We start from the raw sequence: 16829 nt of genomic DNA, 5'->3' as shown, positions 1-16829 counted from the left end.
TTGTAAATTGATTATTCCGACGAGCTCAATCATCGTAGAGACTGAATTGTGGAGGAATATGGAAAAAATTAAGCAGTTGGATAGCTTTTGAAAAATTTGATGACTTCAATTATTTTGTTGTTGGTTCAGGATCGTATGATTTTGTTCAAGTAACCTGAATTTGAGAATCTTTGTATCTCGTTTTCATGAAACTCTGTTCTGCAATATGTTTGATTTATATTAGTGTTTTTTTTGTGCATTAGGAATTTTATAATGGTGATCTTCAACAATGTGAAATAATTCATGAAAAAATAGGGTGTACGGCTCAAGTATACATCATAAGTTGATCACCCAAATGGGCGGTGCAAAGGTATAAGAGTTTTTTTGGATCTTATTTTTTTTCTCTGAATTTATTTATTTTAAATGTTTTTAAGATATTTCCATATTTTTAATAAAAAAATTGTATCATGTTTTCAGGTGGCCTTGAATGTGTATGCAGTGTTATACTTGAGTCATGTTGCAATTACATTTTTAGATTATTTCCAATATTTGAGTGCAGAATTAATGTTGAACTTGCAATTCCAGCGAGAAACTAGGTCTACGAGTGTTTGAAGAAGTCACAATGGGTTTTCATCCTAGATCATGGGAAATTGTAAGATAGTATATGAAATTCATAAATGATGATTAATTTAAAGTTATGTTGGAAAATTACTATTTTAACCATGACTCACTGCTCAACTCCTCATAGGTTTACAATGACATGGCTCAAATCGGTTATGAAAAGGCTTATATGGATTACGGGGTGAAGAAGAGTATCTCCATTTTCTTTACTTTTTCAACCTCTTTTTTCGCTTTTTTTCAAATTAAAATTTTGCTAAAAAATTTATATCTTTTTGTTTTTTATTACAGTTTCGATGCTGACCAGAGTAATGTATCACTTTATATGACAACAATTGGATCCCATTCACATTTAGTAAAAATACCATCCATAAAGGTTTATTCATATCTAGCTACATTCTTTTGTTTCCATTTAATGGTTTCTATTGTAATGCACATCTGATTTTATGGTTCAATACACATCACTTGAAGGATTCCAAGAAAGATAATCACAGCTTGCATATAGGCTCTTGAAATCCATCTTTAACAAATTTTATCAAATCAACACCTGAATAAAAAAAACATCTTCCGAACATTACACACTGACATGTGTGCTTTAAAGGGAAAATGACTCTTGAGGGTAATTAACTTTTGCGTTTGTACTCATTTGGTCATTTTTTTTGTATTCAATATACCATCGAACTTGTTGTTGGTGTTTACCATAGCCCTTTTGACCGGCTTTTGACCTGTGATAGCCGGTCAAAGGGTTATGGTGAACACAAACAACAAGTTCGATGATATATTGAGTACAAAAAAAGGAAAGGGACCAAATGAGAACAAACGCAACAGTTGGTTACCCTCCTTATTCATTTTCTCTTTACTCATTTACAACAAATCTCACGTCATCTCCTACTAAAATTAATGACTATGAGATTCATTATTGCTTCTCTTCAAAACATAACTCACGAAAGGACATTATTCATGCATTTACAACTTTGTAATGCACTTGAATATTTATTAGGGGAATCTTGACTAAGCAGACGCATTTCATGACTACATTTACATTTGCAATCAAATGATTTATCGTATCATGGATTCTAGACAAGTCTACAAACGAGTGGAATCACAAGTGCTGTGATTTTTTAGTTTACTTAGATTTAAGATCAAACTTATGGGATAAGATACACCATCAATATGTACAATATCATGCTGCTTTTGTAGACATATCACCATAATATTGTACATATTGATGTTGTATCTTATCCCATGAGTTCGAGCTTAAAGCTAAGTAAACTCAAAAATCACAGCACTTGTGAATCCACTCGTTTGTAGACTTGTCTAGAATCCATGATACGATAAATCATTTAATTGGAAATGTAAATGTAGTCATGAAATGCGCCTGCTTAGTCAAGATTTCCCTAATAAATATTCAAGTGCATTACAAAGTTGTACATGTATGAATAATGTCCTTTGGTAGGTTATGTTTTGAAGATAAGCAAGAATGAATCTCATAAAGTCATTAATATCAGTAGGAGATGATGTGGGATTTGTTGTAAATGAGTAAAGGGAAAATGAATCAGGAGGGTAACCAACTGTTGCGTTTGTTCTCATTTGATCCCTTTCCTTTTTTTGTACTCAATATACCATCGAACTTGTTGTTTGTGTTCACCATAACCCTTTGACCGACTATCACAGGTCAAAAGCTGGTCAAAAGGGCTATGGTAAACACCAACAACAAGTTCGATGGTATATTGAATACAAAAAAAAGAAAAGGGACCAAATGAGTACAAACGCAAAAATTAATTACCCCCAAGAGTCATTTTCCCTGCTTTAAATATACAACAACATTTATACCATTACATAAAGTAGTTTCAAAATTAATTGGACTGATTGCTTTTGGTTCAATACACATCCCATTTGTTCGATAGTTATTTTGCGAGGAGTATGGCCCAAATAGTAGCATAGATGAACCAGGTGTCATGCCTTTTTGCTATCATTGTGTAATCTCCTTTAACATCCTCTAAGATTTGTCAATGTGATGATTTTACTATCACAAAATGACCATTAATCATGTATATTATAATATATGAAGAAGTTTGTATTATATTTTAAAATTTTGAAATGAATGAAAATTCAAAAAATAAGTTGGTAGATTCAAATGATTTCATATTAAGATCCTGTCAAATAAATAGTAAATTTGTAAAAAAAATATCAACATTTTTTTTATCCGTGGTTTCCTAGTATATATATATATATATATATATATATATATATATATATATATATATATATATATATATATATATATATATATATATATATTCTATGGAATGATCAATCCTAATACTTTATAGTTTATACATTTCTTTGGAGTTAAGTGTTGAATATATAGTCCAAAGTTAATCTACTAACCATTATCAAATTATAGCTAATTATTTTACTAACAGTGCTTACAATTTCAGCCTACTTATATGAAAAGTGGTCAATCGTGTTATATTTTATCAAGGTTCTAAATAACGTAAAGCGTGATTTGACGGCAATGTCAAGCCTCAAGCTTTTCCGAGCCTTGGCGAGTCACGACGTTTGTAAGGCGTGACTTAAGGCGACAATTTTCTATTTAATTAATATTTTTATATGTATTTTCAACTATTATTCATTTTTATACACATATATGAGTTAAGGCGGCGTTTTGGCAAAGCTTGGCAGCAGGTGCAAGCCTTGGAGTCGTGGCGCGCCATGGCGGAGCCATGGCGAGCTTTTTAGAACCTTGTATTTTATTGATAAGAGATCAAACAAATAAAATATACAAAAGAATTAACTAAAAGAGAATGGATACAATAGCTTAAACGGCTCAATTGTAATGTCCGTGTTTTTAGGCTAGTCATTAATAATGATGTAATACTCTAGGTCAATCTTTGTAATTTGTTTTGAAATAATAAATTGTATTATTTGAGTATTATGTGTTTTATGCTTAATTATTATGATTTAATGAATTAAGAATAAAAATAAGCGTCGAAAATAAATATTAGATAACATCAATATCTATGAAGGAAGTTGTAGTGGTCGTTACAAGGATTCCAGATATATAAAGAATGCCGAAATCCGAGTTATAACGAAGAAGTTATGACCTACCGAAGTTTCGCGACAAAACCGGTACGCCACTGCGTGACGTAAATAGTGAGTTTACGATAGAACGATTTTTAGCCTTAGTAATCTAAATTAAAGTCGTAGTGTTCGTTAAACCGAGAGCGTGCATTAAAAGAACGCCCAAATCTGACTTCGCATGAGGAAGTATTGATTTTTCTAAGTTTCGACTTAGCTGTATAAAACCCGGAACTCGAATTTTAGATCGAGTGATTTTTAGCCGAGACAAACTAAATGAGAATCGAAGATCTCGTTAATAGTAGTACAACGGTAAAAAGACAGACGAAAACGGACGCGTGATGAAGAAGTTATGAATTTTTAACGGACTTTTCCTGTCCCGGCCTGTTAAAAATATAAATTTAAAAATATAGTCAAAATTAGCCGACGGAGTCTAAACAAAAGTTGTAGAGCATAATTTCACCTACGAGTGGATACAAAGAACGTCAAAAACGGAGTTCGTATACAAAAGATATGAATTTTTGAAGTTCTGGGCACAAACTTTGAAGCTTATCCGAAGGGAACGCCCCGTGTTTGCATGTAGTGACACGTATCTCGCATCTTGACACGTTCGAAGCCACGCACCAACCGGAACACGCTGCGTTCGTATGAGTACGCTGCATTCGAGAGCCACCCCCTATAAATAGAAAGCAAGACTTCCGAATTTTGTTTAGAATTTCACTCTCTCTCACCCTTTTCTCACTCTCAAACTCTCCTAACACCCCTGACGTCCCGGTAACATCCCTAATACCCGAAGCAAGTCCCGAAGCCCCGAAGATCCCAAGAAAAAGAGTTTTTGAGCCGAAACTCTGTCCGTGTGAGACCCGGTTTTTGAGAAAAGCACTCCGGTTTCATTTGAAAATATTATTTTAAGAGACGAGGTGCTGCCCAATCATCATCTTATCAAGTGAGTGTGTAGTCACTTTCATCTTACACATAGATATGAAGTATTTTCTATAAAATACGTGCTATGTGTAATTATATTGTTTGTTTATCTGCGATGGGTGTTGAATAAATATTTTATACAAGTTTTAAAATGTATATGTATTTTTATCTACAAATATGTTGGGTAAAACATGGGTAGATGTAATAGTTGATGTGTGTTAAAATGATGAGAGACCTCAATATTGTTGTTGTTTCAATCATCTAACGGAGTATAGATGACGACCACAGACTTTTCTAGAAAGTCTAGTGGAACGCTAGCAGGTGTGCAACCTGTAAGTGTTTGTGGACTTAGTGTTCAATGGTGTACTTCATCTCCTACATGGTTGCTTTATTTGACATAAATTGCTGAGGAATCCCCTAAAGCAGTGTTGTCACCCCGATGAAAAATCCTTAGACTAGGTCCCTTATGAAAGGTGTTTAGGGACGTAAAGTGAGGATAACGGGAACGGGTAATCAGGGTTATTGTTGTTTGATGAAATTAATAAATTTATTATTGGTTGATGAAATTAATAAATTTATTATTATTTTTGGGTCGAAAACCCTATATGCTCACCATGCTCCCAAGCCTGACCCACTCAGATTTTTATATCACAGGTAGTGGACCCAGAGCATAGTTTGGAGGTTGAAGAGGGATTTTTGGATTATAGGTCAGTAGATGTAAATATCTATTGTAAGGTTTATAATGTACTGTTTATGATTTTGGTCTGTATCGGAACATGACATCCCGAGGTTTTGTTATATAATGAAAACTAGGTGTGAGACCCATGTATTACATGAGTTTATTTAAAAAAATATATGAAATTTTAACAATTTGAAAAGTTTGAATTTGTAAGGAAAATGAGAAAATTTTTGAATTATTAAAATTAATGAAGCTTTAATGTATTGAATACATTACATATATACACAATTTTTAATAAATACCTTACATATATATTACCTTACATATTAAATATGGAATTTTAATTTAATAAAATGAAAAATACAATAAAATGACAAGTGGATAATAGAAAATTTAAAAATTCTACAAAATGACATGTGTCCAAATGAATGAGAAGAGGACATGTGACAAAAAACTTTTATTTATTAGAGTAGATATATTTTTTTAAGAAATGTTTTGATAAATTTTTATTATATTTTGTTTGGGAACAAATTACGCAACATCTTTTGGAAAAATACTCTGGTTTTATTTTTAAAAGCATAAACTAAATTGATATTTTTTGGCTGAGAAAAATGGGGATGTCAAATCAATATAGTAAAAAGAAAATGTATTATGCGTTTTTTTAATCGGGTATGCCTGGATTTTTTTAGAGTAAATTACACGACTGGTCCCTATGGTTTGGGGTAATTTGCGTATTTGTTCCCTAACTTATTTTTTTTAACTCGGAAGGTCCCTAATGTTTGTTTTTGTTACGCGCTTGGTCCCTACTTTTTGTTTCTGTTTCGCGCTTGGTCTCTGTCTTACCTAAAAAGACTATTATTTAAATAGAGAAAAATAGTATGGTAGGTAGGGTAATGTGAGGGGGTTGGGTTGGGGGTGTGATTATTTAAGTAAGTTAAAAAATCAAGGGCAAAATAGTCTTTTTAGGTGAGACAGGGACCAGGAGCGTAACAAAAACAAACAGTAGGGACCTTCCGAGTTAAAAAAATAAGTTAGGGACCAAACACGCAAATTACCCTAAACCATAGGGACCATTCGTGTAATTTACTCATTTTTTTAAGCCTACGCAATACCCAACCCATTTAAATATCCGGTTACCCGATCACCCAAATTTCCAAACCCCATATCTGATCTACCCGAATTCAAAACGGGTCAGGTCGGATTATCGGGTATCGGTAAAGAAGGCAATCTCAAGGTTGTAAACGTTTATATATAAATGTTCAGGGGTTTAATTGAAACTTTGTCCCAAATTTATTTTTAGAACCTCTCAAATCTCAAACAGAGGCGGGGGTTTATGCTGCTTTGTGCGAGCTTCTCTAGGAGGGTGTCTAGTGAAAACCAATAGAACGAAAGGCAAAAGCTTTGACAGATTTCGCTCCTATAATATGTATGCCCCAAAATGATTGCCATGTAATTTTACGTTGCTAATATTGTTTTGTCAAAAAGATATCGTCTTGTGCACTGATAGTCTGATACTTCAATTTATTGAATCACCGACTACATTTTTGTTATTGGCTATTTCCAGTATTATGTATTTTGATTATTCCACGTATTTTTCAGTTATCCCATAACCTATTTTGGTTATATGAATAGGATGCGGTCCCAAGTTTCGATGTTGAAGAGTTGCAGTCCAGGTGTTCGATGTTTTGTCTGAGTGAGCAAGTGGTTGCGGAACTTGTATCGAGTAATCAAGTTTTTCTTATATACATTCAAGAGCTCCAATAAAGGTTGAATTGGTAACCTAGTAACCTACACGAATGTTATGCCACCTCGAAGCATCAGAAATTAGTAAATATGTGGTCACGTTGCAAGAACCCTCTTCATTATTTGGAGGCTTTACAAAATTGCTCAAAATCACCATGGATTCTCCAGATTTCAAGATTTTCAGATACCCCTTTCAAAAAACCAAAACTTGCACCCCTACAGGTTCCTCTTTTACCCCTATTCCTTATGAACAAGTGTAACAACAACTTTTCAACTTCATTTACATAATCTTTTTCCTATCTCACATTATTTTCTCTACACTTTCTTTCTTTTTCTTTTTTTAATTTGTATTTTCTATTGTTGAAGGAGCGTAGAATGATAGACTGTCGCAGGCTGTGGGCTAAAGGAGGAGATGGCGGCAATGGTTGCTTTAGCTTCCACCGGAGCCGCCATGACCGCCGTGGCAGACCTGATGGTGAGTAATCAATTTGGTAGTATTCAAATGATACAAGAAATAGCAATGTACTTTCCATTTTTTTTTCTTATTACAACATTGTACTTTCAAATATATATATTTATTAGGATATTGTACTTTGAAATATTTCCCTAATCTTAATCTGTGGCATGTAGGCGGCAATGGTGGAAGAGGTGGAGATGTGATTCTAGAATGTTCACCAACAATATGGGATTTGAGCAGCCTACAACATCACATTGTTTGTTAAAATTTCCATATTTTTCTTATTAATTTTCACTTTCACCCGAATATGAAGTCAACCATTTTATGGTATTTTACAGAATGCAAAAAAGGGGGGACATGGAGCTTCAAAAAACATGATAGGAAGCCGAGGAGATGACAAGGTCATAATTTACTTTCATATTTTTATTATTTTCCCTTCACATTTTTCAGCAAATAAAAAAATAATAATATTTTCAGGTGGTTCTAGTACCTGTTGGCACTGTACTTCATCTTGTTGAAGGTGAGATGCCATCTGTAGTTCAAAAAGTACAATCTACACCTTTGAACCCTTGGGAGATTCCCGATAATACCCTCGAGTCTACCCAACATGCCACATGTCAACAATCCAATGGAAGTGCCATTGAGATAGAAAAACCAAAGGATTCAGAAAGCTTCAGTTTTTGGAATCAAGAAACTATCAACACATGGGAAGCTCGAGTTACCAACAATGGTGGATCTGAAGAAACAATGGAAGAACGTGAAGAAGAAGAAGAAGAAGAAGAACATATTGAATACAACATTGCTGAGTTGACCGAACCCGGTCAACGCATAATCATTGCTCATGGTGGAATTGGTGGCTTAGGCAACATTTCTCTCTCAAAACCTTTTAAAAATTCCAAGAAAGATGAAAAAGTCAACAACTTTGACTTTCAAGAAAACGAAATTGACAACCCGTCACACACAAATGGGTCGCCCGGGTCCGAATCCGTTTTAATACTCGAACTCAAAAGCATTGCTGACGTGGGTCTTGTGGGGATGCCAAACGCAGGTAAAAGTACACTTTTAGGAGCTTTATCAAAAGCCCAACCCAAAATAGGGCATTACGCGTTCACAACTTTGAGACCTAATTTAGGAAATTTAACTTATGATGACTTGTCAATCACTGTGGCTGATATTCCCGGGCTTATAAAAGGGGCCCACGAAAACCGTGGACTCGGGCATGCTTTTTTGAGGCATATAGAAAGGACTAGGGTTCTTGCTTATGTTCTTGACTTAAGTGCGGGGTTAGATGGTAGAAAAGGGGTCCCACCATGGGAGCAGTTGAGGGATTTGATAATGGAGCTTGAGTTTTACCATGAGGGTTTGTCGGGTCGACCCGCATTGATTGTGGCTAATAAGATTGATGAGATTGGGGCTAGTGAAGTTTATGATGAGTTGAGAAGAAGGGTGAGTGGTGTAAAGATGTTCCCGGTTTGTGCTGTTCTTGAAGAAGGTGTTGGAGAGTTGAAAGATGGGCTTAGGATGCTTGTGAGTGGGGAGGAGTTGAGTGGAGTGTCATTGGATGAGATTGATGTTGATTAGAATGTGGGCCCCATCCACGGTTTGTGCCATTTTTCATCTTGTTGCGTAAGTTGATTCGTGTCATGTCATGTCATGTTACATGACATGTCACCGATAATGAGTTAACTTCTGCCAAGTCATCAACAATCATGTCTTAATTTTGTTGTTGAACATATTTGCAACAAAGTTGAGCGACCCAAGTTATAAAAATGAAAATTGGTTATTGAATTTTGTAGTTTAGTCGAGTTGCATTGTATGAAATCTCACATCTCTTTATCACTTTAATTGACTTGCGAGGACAACACCTAAAAGTAGTCTTGAGGTTGCTACATCTTTGCTTTTTGGTAATATATTCTCGAGTGAGATTGATGTTTGGGAATTTATGCTATAAAACTTTTAAAAAGCTTTAGAATCCCAATAATTTTTTTTTTCCATTTCCATTGTTATTCTACATGGCTGGTTTTTATGTTTGTTATACATGATATAATATGTTATACTGTGTTTGACACACGTTGGACAACAATTAAATTTGCTTTCTCATGTATGAAAAAGAAGTGAATGCCTGTTTATCCTGATATAAAAAATAACCATATGAAACTTGTGTAGTAAAGTTATGGCCCTTAAAATCCACTTCAAAGTTAAGAACAATTTGCATTTCAATCCATATGGTAGGGCTGACAATTCTCGACATGACCTGCGACACGACACGAAATAAATGGGTTTGGGTTGAGTTTTTCAACCTGCCAACCCGCCAACCTGTTTATTAAACGGGTCATATATGAGTTTTTTCAAAAAATAAACGGGTTAACCCGCCAACCTGTTTATATTCTTAATAAAAAAAATTAATTTATTTTTAAATGTATTTATGTATCAAGTATGAATATTTAATAAGTATTATATAATATATACCATTGATTCATAGACCATTTGACTGTTTTGACATTTTAACTCGTGGTGGATGGTCTAAGGTTGTAAGTCGTAACCTATAAGGCTAAGTCTGTAACATATTTCTATGAATGTTTTTAATTTTCATTTGGATGTTTAAGACTTAAATGTCTAAAATTCGGACCCATGAACCCAAATCTGACCCACAAACCAGCCAACCTATGAACCCGTATAAATAAATGGGTTGGCGGGTCATATATGAGTTTATGTTCCAAACCCGTCAACACGTGACCCGCCAACCCATGACCTGTATATTTAAATGGGTCGTTTTTGGGTTGACATATTTTGATCCGCCAACCCGTGACACGCCAACCCGAACACGACACAATTGTCAGGCCTACCATATGGTTTTACATGACAGAATATGGATGACATATCTATCATAATTTTTATATTTTTTCAATTGTATAGTTGAACAAACAAATTTATTGATTGTATACTTTGTTTTTATAACTATATCAAAATTAAGTTAATAAATTACAATAATAAAATGTTAGAAAAACATACAAAAACACATTGTTTTTACCTTTTCATTGATCAAATCCTCTTTCTATATTTTTTTTTAGTAATAAAGCATCTGATTTTTTATAATAGTTAAACTCTTACGTGTTATATACCATTAGGGATGTAAACGAGCCGAGCAACTCGAGGTCGGATCGTTAAAAGTTCAAATCGTTAAAAGCAAGAAACGAGCCAAGCTTAAATGAGCTCAAGCCCGAACTTGAGCTTAGATTTAAGGCTCATTTATTAACCGAGCTCGAGCCGAGCCTTATATATTGAGTTCGTTTAAAGCTCGTGAGCTTAAACGAGCTTTGATATAATACATATTTTTTATTCATATAATTACATTATATATTTTTATATCATTAAATATGAAAACAATAAAAACTTATATAATTAAACGAGCTTTATTGAGATTTTGACGAGCTTTTTATAACATTTCGTGAGTCGATCTTAAGCCTCAAGATACGAGCTCGAGCTCGAGCTTCTGCAATTTTAAAGAGCCTCGCTCGATCAGTGTAAAGCTCGACTTGGCTCGGCTCGTTTACATTCCTGTACAATATATGTAAGAGTTTATACATCTACGATGAGGGTTTGAGGTGCAATATTTCACACACGAGATCTAGGTTTAAATACGGGCATGTTTAAAATATTGTTCATGGTCCATGATTTACGATCCACGTGATGAGCCAGGTTCGTCATGGGCAACTCAACAGTTATTCATATGACAAATATCAAGAAAAATAAAAATATTACGAGTTACAAATTTTTACATGTAAGAGTTTAACTATTAAAAAAAATTACAACACTTAATAAAATAATAAAAATGTAATAAATAATAAGTAATGCATCCAATTGTCAATAATTCTTTTAATAATGATATTAATACAAACACTTTGAGGAATACTATAGTACTATACGATATATACAGAATGTAATGATATTGAATATAATCGCTTTCCATTTTGTTAGTATGATCATGGCTTAAGTAGCCTTGAGTGCAATTAATATCCCTAACAATCAAGAGTGGGCTTCACTTGTACGCTATCCTTCTTGACCTTACCTCGACCGCCCTAAGCCAACCAGAACGGCAAAGAAGAGTTATATTCGGCGACCGGTAGGGAGAGGAGAGGATGGGAGGAGAGAACGTCGACCCTGTGTTCAGCACATGAGTTAGCGTTACCGCGTATTTAGTGGAAGCAAATAGTTAGGGACTGACCTGGTACCACTTTGAGTTACTGCCCCGAAGTACTATTACAACTAATATCATAATAATCAAGGATTCATCAAAGGGGTTGGTAAAAAAAACATCCCAATTTTTAGTATAGATAATTTTTAGTATAGATACCATATTTGATTTTTAAGATATTTTTATTGGTTGAATTTTTATTGTTTTCTGAACAAATAATTTATAAAGAGTTTATTATAGGTTGACTTTTAATAAAAATGTTCATAAGGTGTGGGGTGTCAATTTAACAACACCCTTCGTCAAATCAAATATAATCAAACATAAATGTTCATAAGGGAAAACCATGGGCTATGGCGATGTGATGGAGAGGAGAAATAGAAGACAGTAGAAGAATAAAGCGAAAAAACATAAAGAATTGAGATGAGAAATTTAGAGAGATAAACATTGGTGTTTATGAAAAACGATATGGAAGAGATTGAAAAGAAAATTGATTTTCTTAGAGAATAGTAGGGTAGAAATGGCAGCGATGGAAAATTTTCTATTGTAGAGGTAAAGAAACAAACGAGAGAATGCACCTCCAACGACTAGAAAAAATCGCTGGAGGTGATGGTTGATTGCAAATGGTTGTGGTGAGCAACACAAGGTTTAACCTAAAGTTTTGATAGCATTTTATTGAATGTGAGTACAATGAAAAGGTAACTTTGGGAATCGGTAACCTCAGAGGAATAAATGATAAATAATAAATTATGTGGAGTTACAATCGAAGATGACAAAATGGAAACAAGAAGGTATCTCTTGTCAATTGTGATTGGGGCCATAAAGTACTAACTATTATGGCCTTATGCTACCCATGTGCATCCAAAAGAAGATTTACGACATGAAAATAGTATTGCAATAATGTATGGCTATTAATGATACGTTGGTTTCACCTTGAAGTTCAAAACAATAATGTATGTACCGGAGGGTTATGAATATATATTATAACGAGGTTGGATAAAAAGATACTCTATTTTATTAAATTTTGAAATATTTTTATTGTTTGAAATTATATTGTTTTTCGAAAAAAACTGGTTATAAATACTTAATTATAGATTAACTTTTTAAAAAATAGTCAATATGATGTCTAAAGGTGTCTTGTTAGCATCACCCATCATGATTCATCATTAAGTTAGATTATGTTGGTAGCTTTTTCTTAATGAATTAGAACTTCAACCAACATAATCAATTTATGGATTAGAACTTCAACCACCTAAATGAATAAATTATATTTCATTTGATACTTTCGACACTAGGATTTAAATCATCTTACTTTCTTTTGCTTGATACATTTGCCCTTTAACATTTCATTTGTACACACATTGAGGTCCGCTTTTGATAACATCTTAATGCCTTTTAATAATAAAAAACTGCTCTAATCTATAAGATTCATAATGTTTGGTAGCCATTTAATATATTACCAAATCTAGGGATGAGCATATGGACCGAGGAACCGGCCGGAACCGGTACCGGAACCGGAACCGGTCGGGCCGGGACCGGGACGTTATTTTTGTGGATTTTTGGAACCGGGAACCGATAGAACCGGTAAAAACCGGAACCGTATGATGCTATTTTTCGAGGACCGGTTCCAACATTTGAAGACACGACAAGAACCGGTAGGAACCGGGAACCGGTGGAACCGGAACCGGTAGAACCGCCGAGCCGGTTCAGTTCTTGATTTTGGCCGAAGCCGGTTCCCGGTTCCGGCCGGTTCGGTCCTTTTGCTCATTCCTAACCAAATCAGATGTAAATGCCTATCTAAAAAAAAAGAAGAGCGAGAGTTGCTTCCTATATGCCCTAACCTCTTTCAAAATAGATTCCTAACCCCAAACAAATTACTCAGACTAACCACTCGACATTTGCATAGTTGTCATTTGGAGCACCGCACTCTGCATCAACATGACAAAAATGACAACTTTTTCGGCAATAACATACCTACCATTCTCTCACATTTGATTTTTTGACCAACCAATCACACGGTCTTTATTCTTTGTATTTTATTTTATTTTAATTTTTTTTAACATGATAAAAATAGCAACTCACGCCCAATAAATAACAAAATTTTGAAATAGTGTCATAATTCCTATATGGCGTGATAAATTTGACACCTCTCTCTGTCCTCGTAACCAAATTAGCTTAAGATCGAAACAAGATAAAAATAATAAATTCATTCCTTGAAAAATATATGAATTGTTAGATTTTTGTAAGAGAGTTCCCAAATACGTACTTTATCTCTTTCAAATCGAGTAAGATCAACAAAAATCGAGATTTCTTTTTTTCATGGCCATCCTTCTTTTTTTTTTTTTATCTTTTTTTTTTTTTTTCTCACAAAATGGCTGGACAATATTTATTTTGATAAAAAGAGAGCTTTTTTGTCCACTTTTTCTTTTATGACCATCCTTCTTTTTTTTCAAACAAAATGGAAAAGTATTAAATTGACGTGACCAGGGAATCCCTTGCTAATAATGTCTTTGATTTCTATCACAAAATTATAGCTTTTGACTTGGGAATCACATCTAATTGGATAAATGTCACACGTAGTTGACAAAAACATTAATTTATTTTAGTCGGTAAAAACCAAAATTCTTCCCAAAATCTTTCATTTTTTACTTTTTATCGAGTCATCAACCGATCATTACCTATTTTTTTAATAAAATTGAAAAGTCATCCGAAAACTTATGAATTTTGCCAATGAAAAAATTTATGGTTTTTTCCAACCAAATAGTAGAACTTGGGAATTCCTTTTTGTATAAAATAGCAAAAACCTCAAAAGTTTTACGCGTTTTGTTGGAAAAAGCCATAATTTTTTTTTTAATTTTTTTAATTTTATTTATTTATTTATTTGATAAAAATCACAAGTTTTCAAAAAACCTTTCATTTTTTAAAATAAAAGGTTATCCAAAAACTTATGATTTTTACCAACAAATAAAAAAAATAAGGCTTTTGTCAACTAAGTGTAGTATTTGTGATATTGTGTCATGTGACCTTCCAGGCCAGCACATATTTAACATATGAGCACGAAAAATGATATATTCCATATTATGTTTATTAACACTTTTAAGCCCAATTTATTATGTAAGATATGAATGGGGTGTAGGCAAAACCGGTCGGATAAATCATCTTAAGCAAATAAAGTTTGAGGTATTTGATTTGGGTTATTTAGTTTTTGCGTATTCGGTTTGTTAACCTAAGGTCATCTCCAATGCATTGAACTCTTAAGAGTTCAATGGATTGGCACATCAGCATTCCACTAACTATACCATTTAACCTATTAAACTCTATACTCCATTAAACTCTTAAGAGTTCAATGGATTTTCACATAATCATTTTAATTTTTTTTTTATAAATAATATTAATAAATAAAACTAGAATATTACATTAATTAGAAATTCAAAGTTACAATTACTAAATATTAATTAAAGATTACAATTTAGAAATTAAAAGTTACAAATAATATACTAAATAAAAAGTACAATATCTAAAATACAAATTTTACTTCATATTGTATTTTATCTTAATCTCATCACAACGATTTTTCCAAATTTCACGTCCATCTTCCGACGTGGTACTGGGATCCATGAAAATGATTGAAATTTCATCATTCTTTACCTTTTCTTCTTTAATCTTCATCTTTCTTTCTTTCAATGCATTCTTCATATCCAAAGAGTTTTGATAGCGTTCAAAAGTCTTTTTATTTTCTTCTATATGTTTTTCAAGTATTTCATCAAGCCTATTACCAGATGACGAAGTGGAATTGGTAGCTTTCCCTTTTGCTGCTTTTTTTGCTGCATTCCTACCAATTGGACGAGTTGTAACTTCATCATTATCCAGGTTAATGAAAGATTCTGTATTTGATGAAGACATAGATGCCCCATATGCAGTGCTTGAACCTTTCCATTTCTGTTCATTTTTAACGATATTCCAAATATGTTCGTGCCTAAAATCGGCACCATTTCTAGCATGATAATGCTCAAAAGTTGCACGTTTGAGATCATCCTCAGACCATCCACTCAGGTGTTGACTTTTCAACACTATATACATTTGATTAAATGCAACTGCAAATGGGTTCATGTAATGCCAATGCGTTTTGAGGTTGGCTTGAGTTCTTGCAACGTTCGACGTGTTGCTTTTTTCATAGTATGCAGTAATTCGTCTCCAGAACTCTTTATCACGTTGTTGACTTCCGGTAATTCTATCTTCTGAAATTTGTAGCCAAGCTTTTGCCAACAACATTTCTTCTTCTTTGCTCCAATAGGTTTTTTTATCTTGCAGATGGTATATATCCTGAATGGGCTACAATGGTTAAAAGTTTTCCACATCCGGCCGACCCAAAAAGGATCAAGTTTAAAGAAATGCAAGAGGCTGCAAGAAAGGATGTGGAGAGAGCATTTGGTGTTCTGCAATCTCGTTGGGCAATTGTACGAGGTCCAGCAAGATCGTGGCAACTTAAAAACATAAAGGATATAATGTATACATGCATTATATTACATAATATGATCGTAGAAAATGAAGGAAATGCAATTAGTAATTGGTCAGATGATGTTGATCCTCCTATACGTGTGAATCGAGGACCTGTCGAAGAAGTTCAATATCAAATTCAAAGAAACTCTGAACTACGCGATAATGCCGTACATCATGTTCTTCGACATGATTTAATGGAGCATATTTGGGAACGTTTTATTAATATGTAATATCACTATGTTGTATTATAATAAATAAGATGTTATTTTTTTAAAATGTTTTTAAGATTTATATATATTTTTTTATTGTTTAGAATAAAAAATATGAAGTAACTTAATAAATTAAATTATTGAATATAAAATAAAATAAAGTATGATATATATATATATATATATATATATATATATATATATATATATATATATATATATATATATATATATATATATATAGTTTATTGTAAAAAAAATATTAAATATTACTTTTTATTGAGAAAGAAAAACAAAAAAAAAAGTGTTTACAATAAAATGAGAAAAAAAAGCTTATATAATAAACTGAAAAAAAAAAAAAAAACATACCACGGTTGAATGGGGATTAAACCCCTCATTCAATAAACCCCCTCCACAATGGTTTCTATGTTCATTCAACTGCCACCT

At 33.2% G+C, this 16829-nt stretch overlaps 3 protein-coding genes across 4 annotated transcripts; 2 read left to right on the top strand and 1 right to left on the bottom strand.

Annotated features, from left to right (window-relative positions):
• The first annotated feature begins 6577 nt into the window (after window positions 1–6577).
• LOC145069913 (GTP-binding protein Obg/CgtA) lies at window positions 6578–9264 on the top strand. 2 transcript variants are annotated; one of them, XM_079016851.1, is made up of 6 exons: window positions 6578–6707; window positions 6914–7246; window positions 7391–7499; window positions 7655–7737; window positions 7820–7882; window positions 7959–9264. In XM_079016851.1, the coding sequence occupies exons 2-6, from the start codon at window positions 7115–7117 to the stop codon at window positions 9060–9062; spliced, it is 1491 nt and encodes a 496-aa protein (XP_078872977.1). In that variant the 5' UTR covers window positions 6578–6707; window positions 6914–7114; the 3' UTR covers window positions 9063–9264. The 2 variants fall into 2 exon arrangements, with proteins under 2 accessions (XP_078872977.1, XP_078872978.1); XM_079016852.1 differs by having other exon boundaries at window positions 6881–7246.
• A 5940-nt stretch (window positions 9265–15204) lies between these two features.
• LOC145067293 (glutathione S-transferase T3-like) lies at window positions 15205–15945 on the bottom strand. Its single transcript, XM_079014466.1, has one exon. It carries the CDS (start codon window positions 15943–15945, stop codon window positions 15205–15207), a length of 741 nt encoding a protein of 246 aa, XP_078870592.1.
• A 65-nt stretch (window positions 15946–16010) lies between these two features.
• Window positions 16011–16403, top strand: LOC145067292 (uncharacterized). The gene has a single exon (XM_079014465.1). It carries the CDS (start codon window positions 16011–16013, stop codon window positions 16401–16403), a length of 393 nt encoding a protein of 130 aa, XP_078870591.1.
• Window positions 16404–16829: the final 426 nt, after the last annotated feature.

Source organism: Lactuca serriola, chromosome 8 (assembly GCF_051521515.1).
Source record: "Lactuca serriola cultivar US96UC23 chromosome 8, Lser_US96UC23_V15, whole genome shotgun sequence".
NCBI classification, from domain to species: Eukaryota; Viridiplantae; Streptophyta; class Magnoliopsida; order Asterales; family Asteraceae; genus Lactuca; species Lactuca serriola.
Note: the sequence above shows the minus strand (reverse complement) of the source record. Positions and strands in the feature narration are given on the sequence as shown.

Coding starts and splice junctions, on each gene's coding strand:
- LOC145069913 (XM_079016851.1), top strand. CDS start 7,115: ATGTGGTCACGTTGCAAGAACCCTCTTCATTATTTGGAGGCTTTACAA. Junction 7,247..7,390: donor CAAAACTTGCACCCCTACAG/GTTCCTCTTTTA, acceptor CTATTGTTGAAG/GAGCGTAGAATGATAGACTG. Junction 7,883..7,958: donor GAAGCCGAGGAGATGACAAG/GTCATAATTTAC, acceptor TAATATTTTCAG/GTGGTTCTAGTACCTGTTGG.
- LOC145067293 (XM_079014466.1), bottom strand. CDS start 15,945: ATGTTGTTGGCAAAAGCTTGGCTACAAATTTCAGAAGATAGAATTACC.
- LOC145067292 (XM_079014465.1), top strand. CDS start 16,011: ATGGTTAAAAGTTTTCCACATCCGGCCGACCCAAAAAGGATCAAGTTT.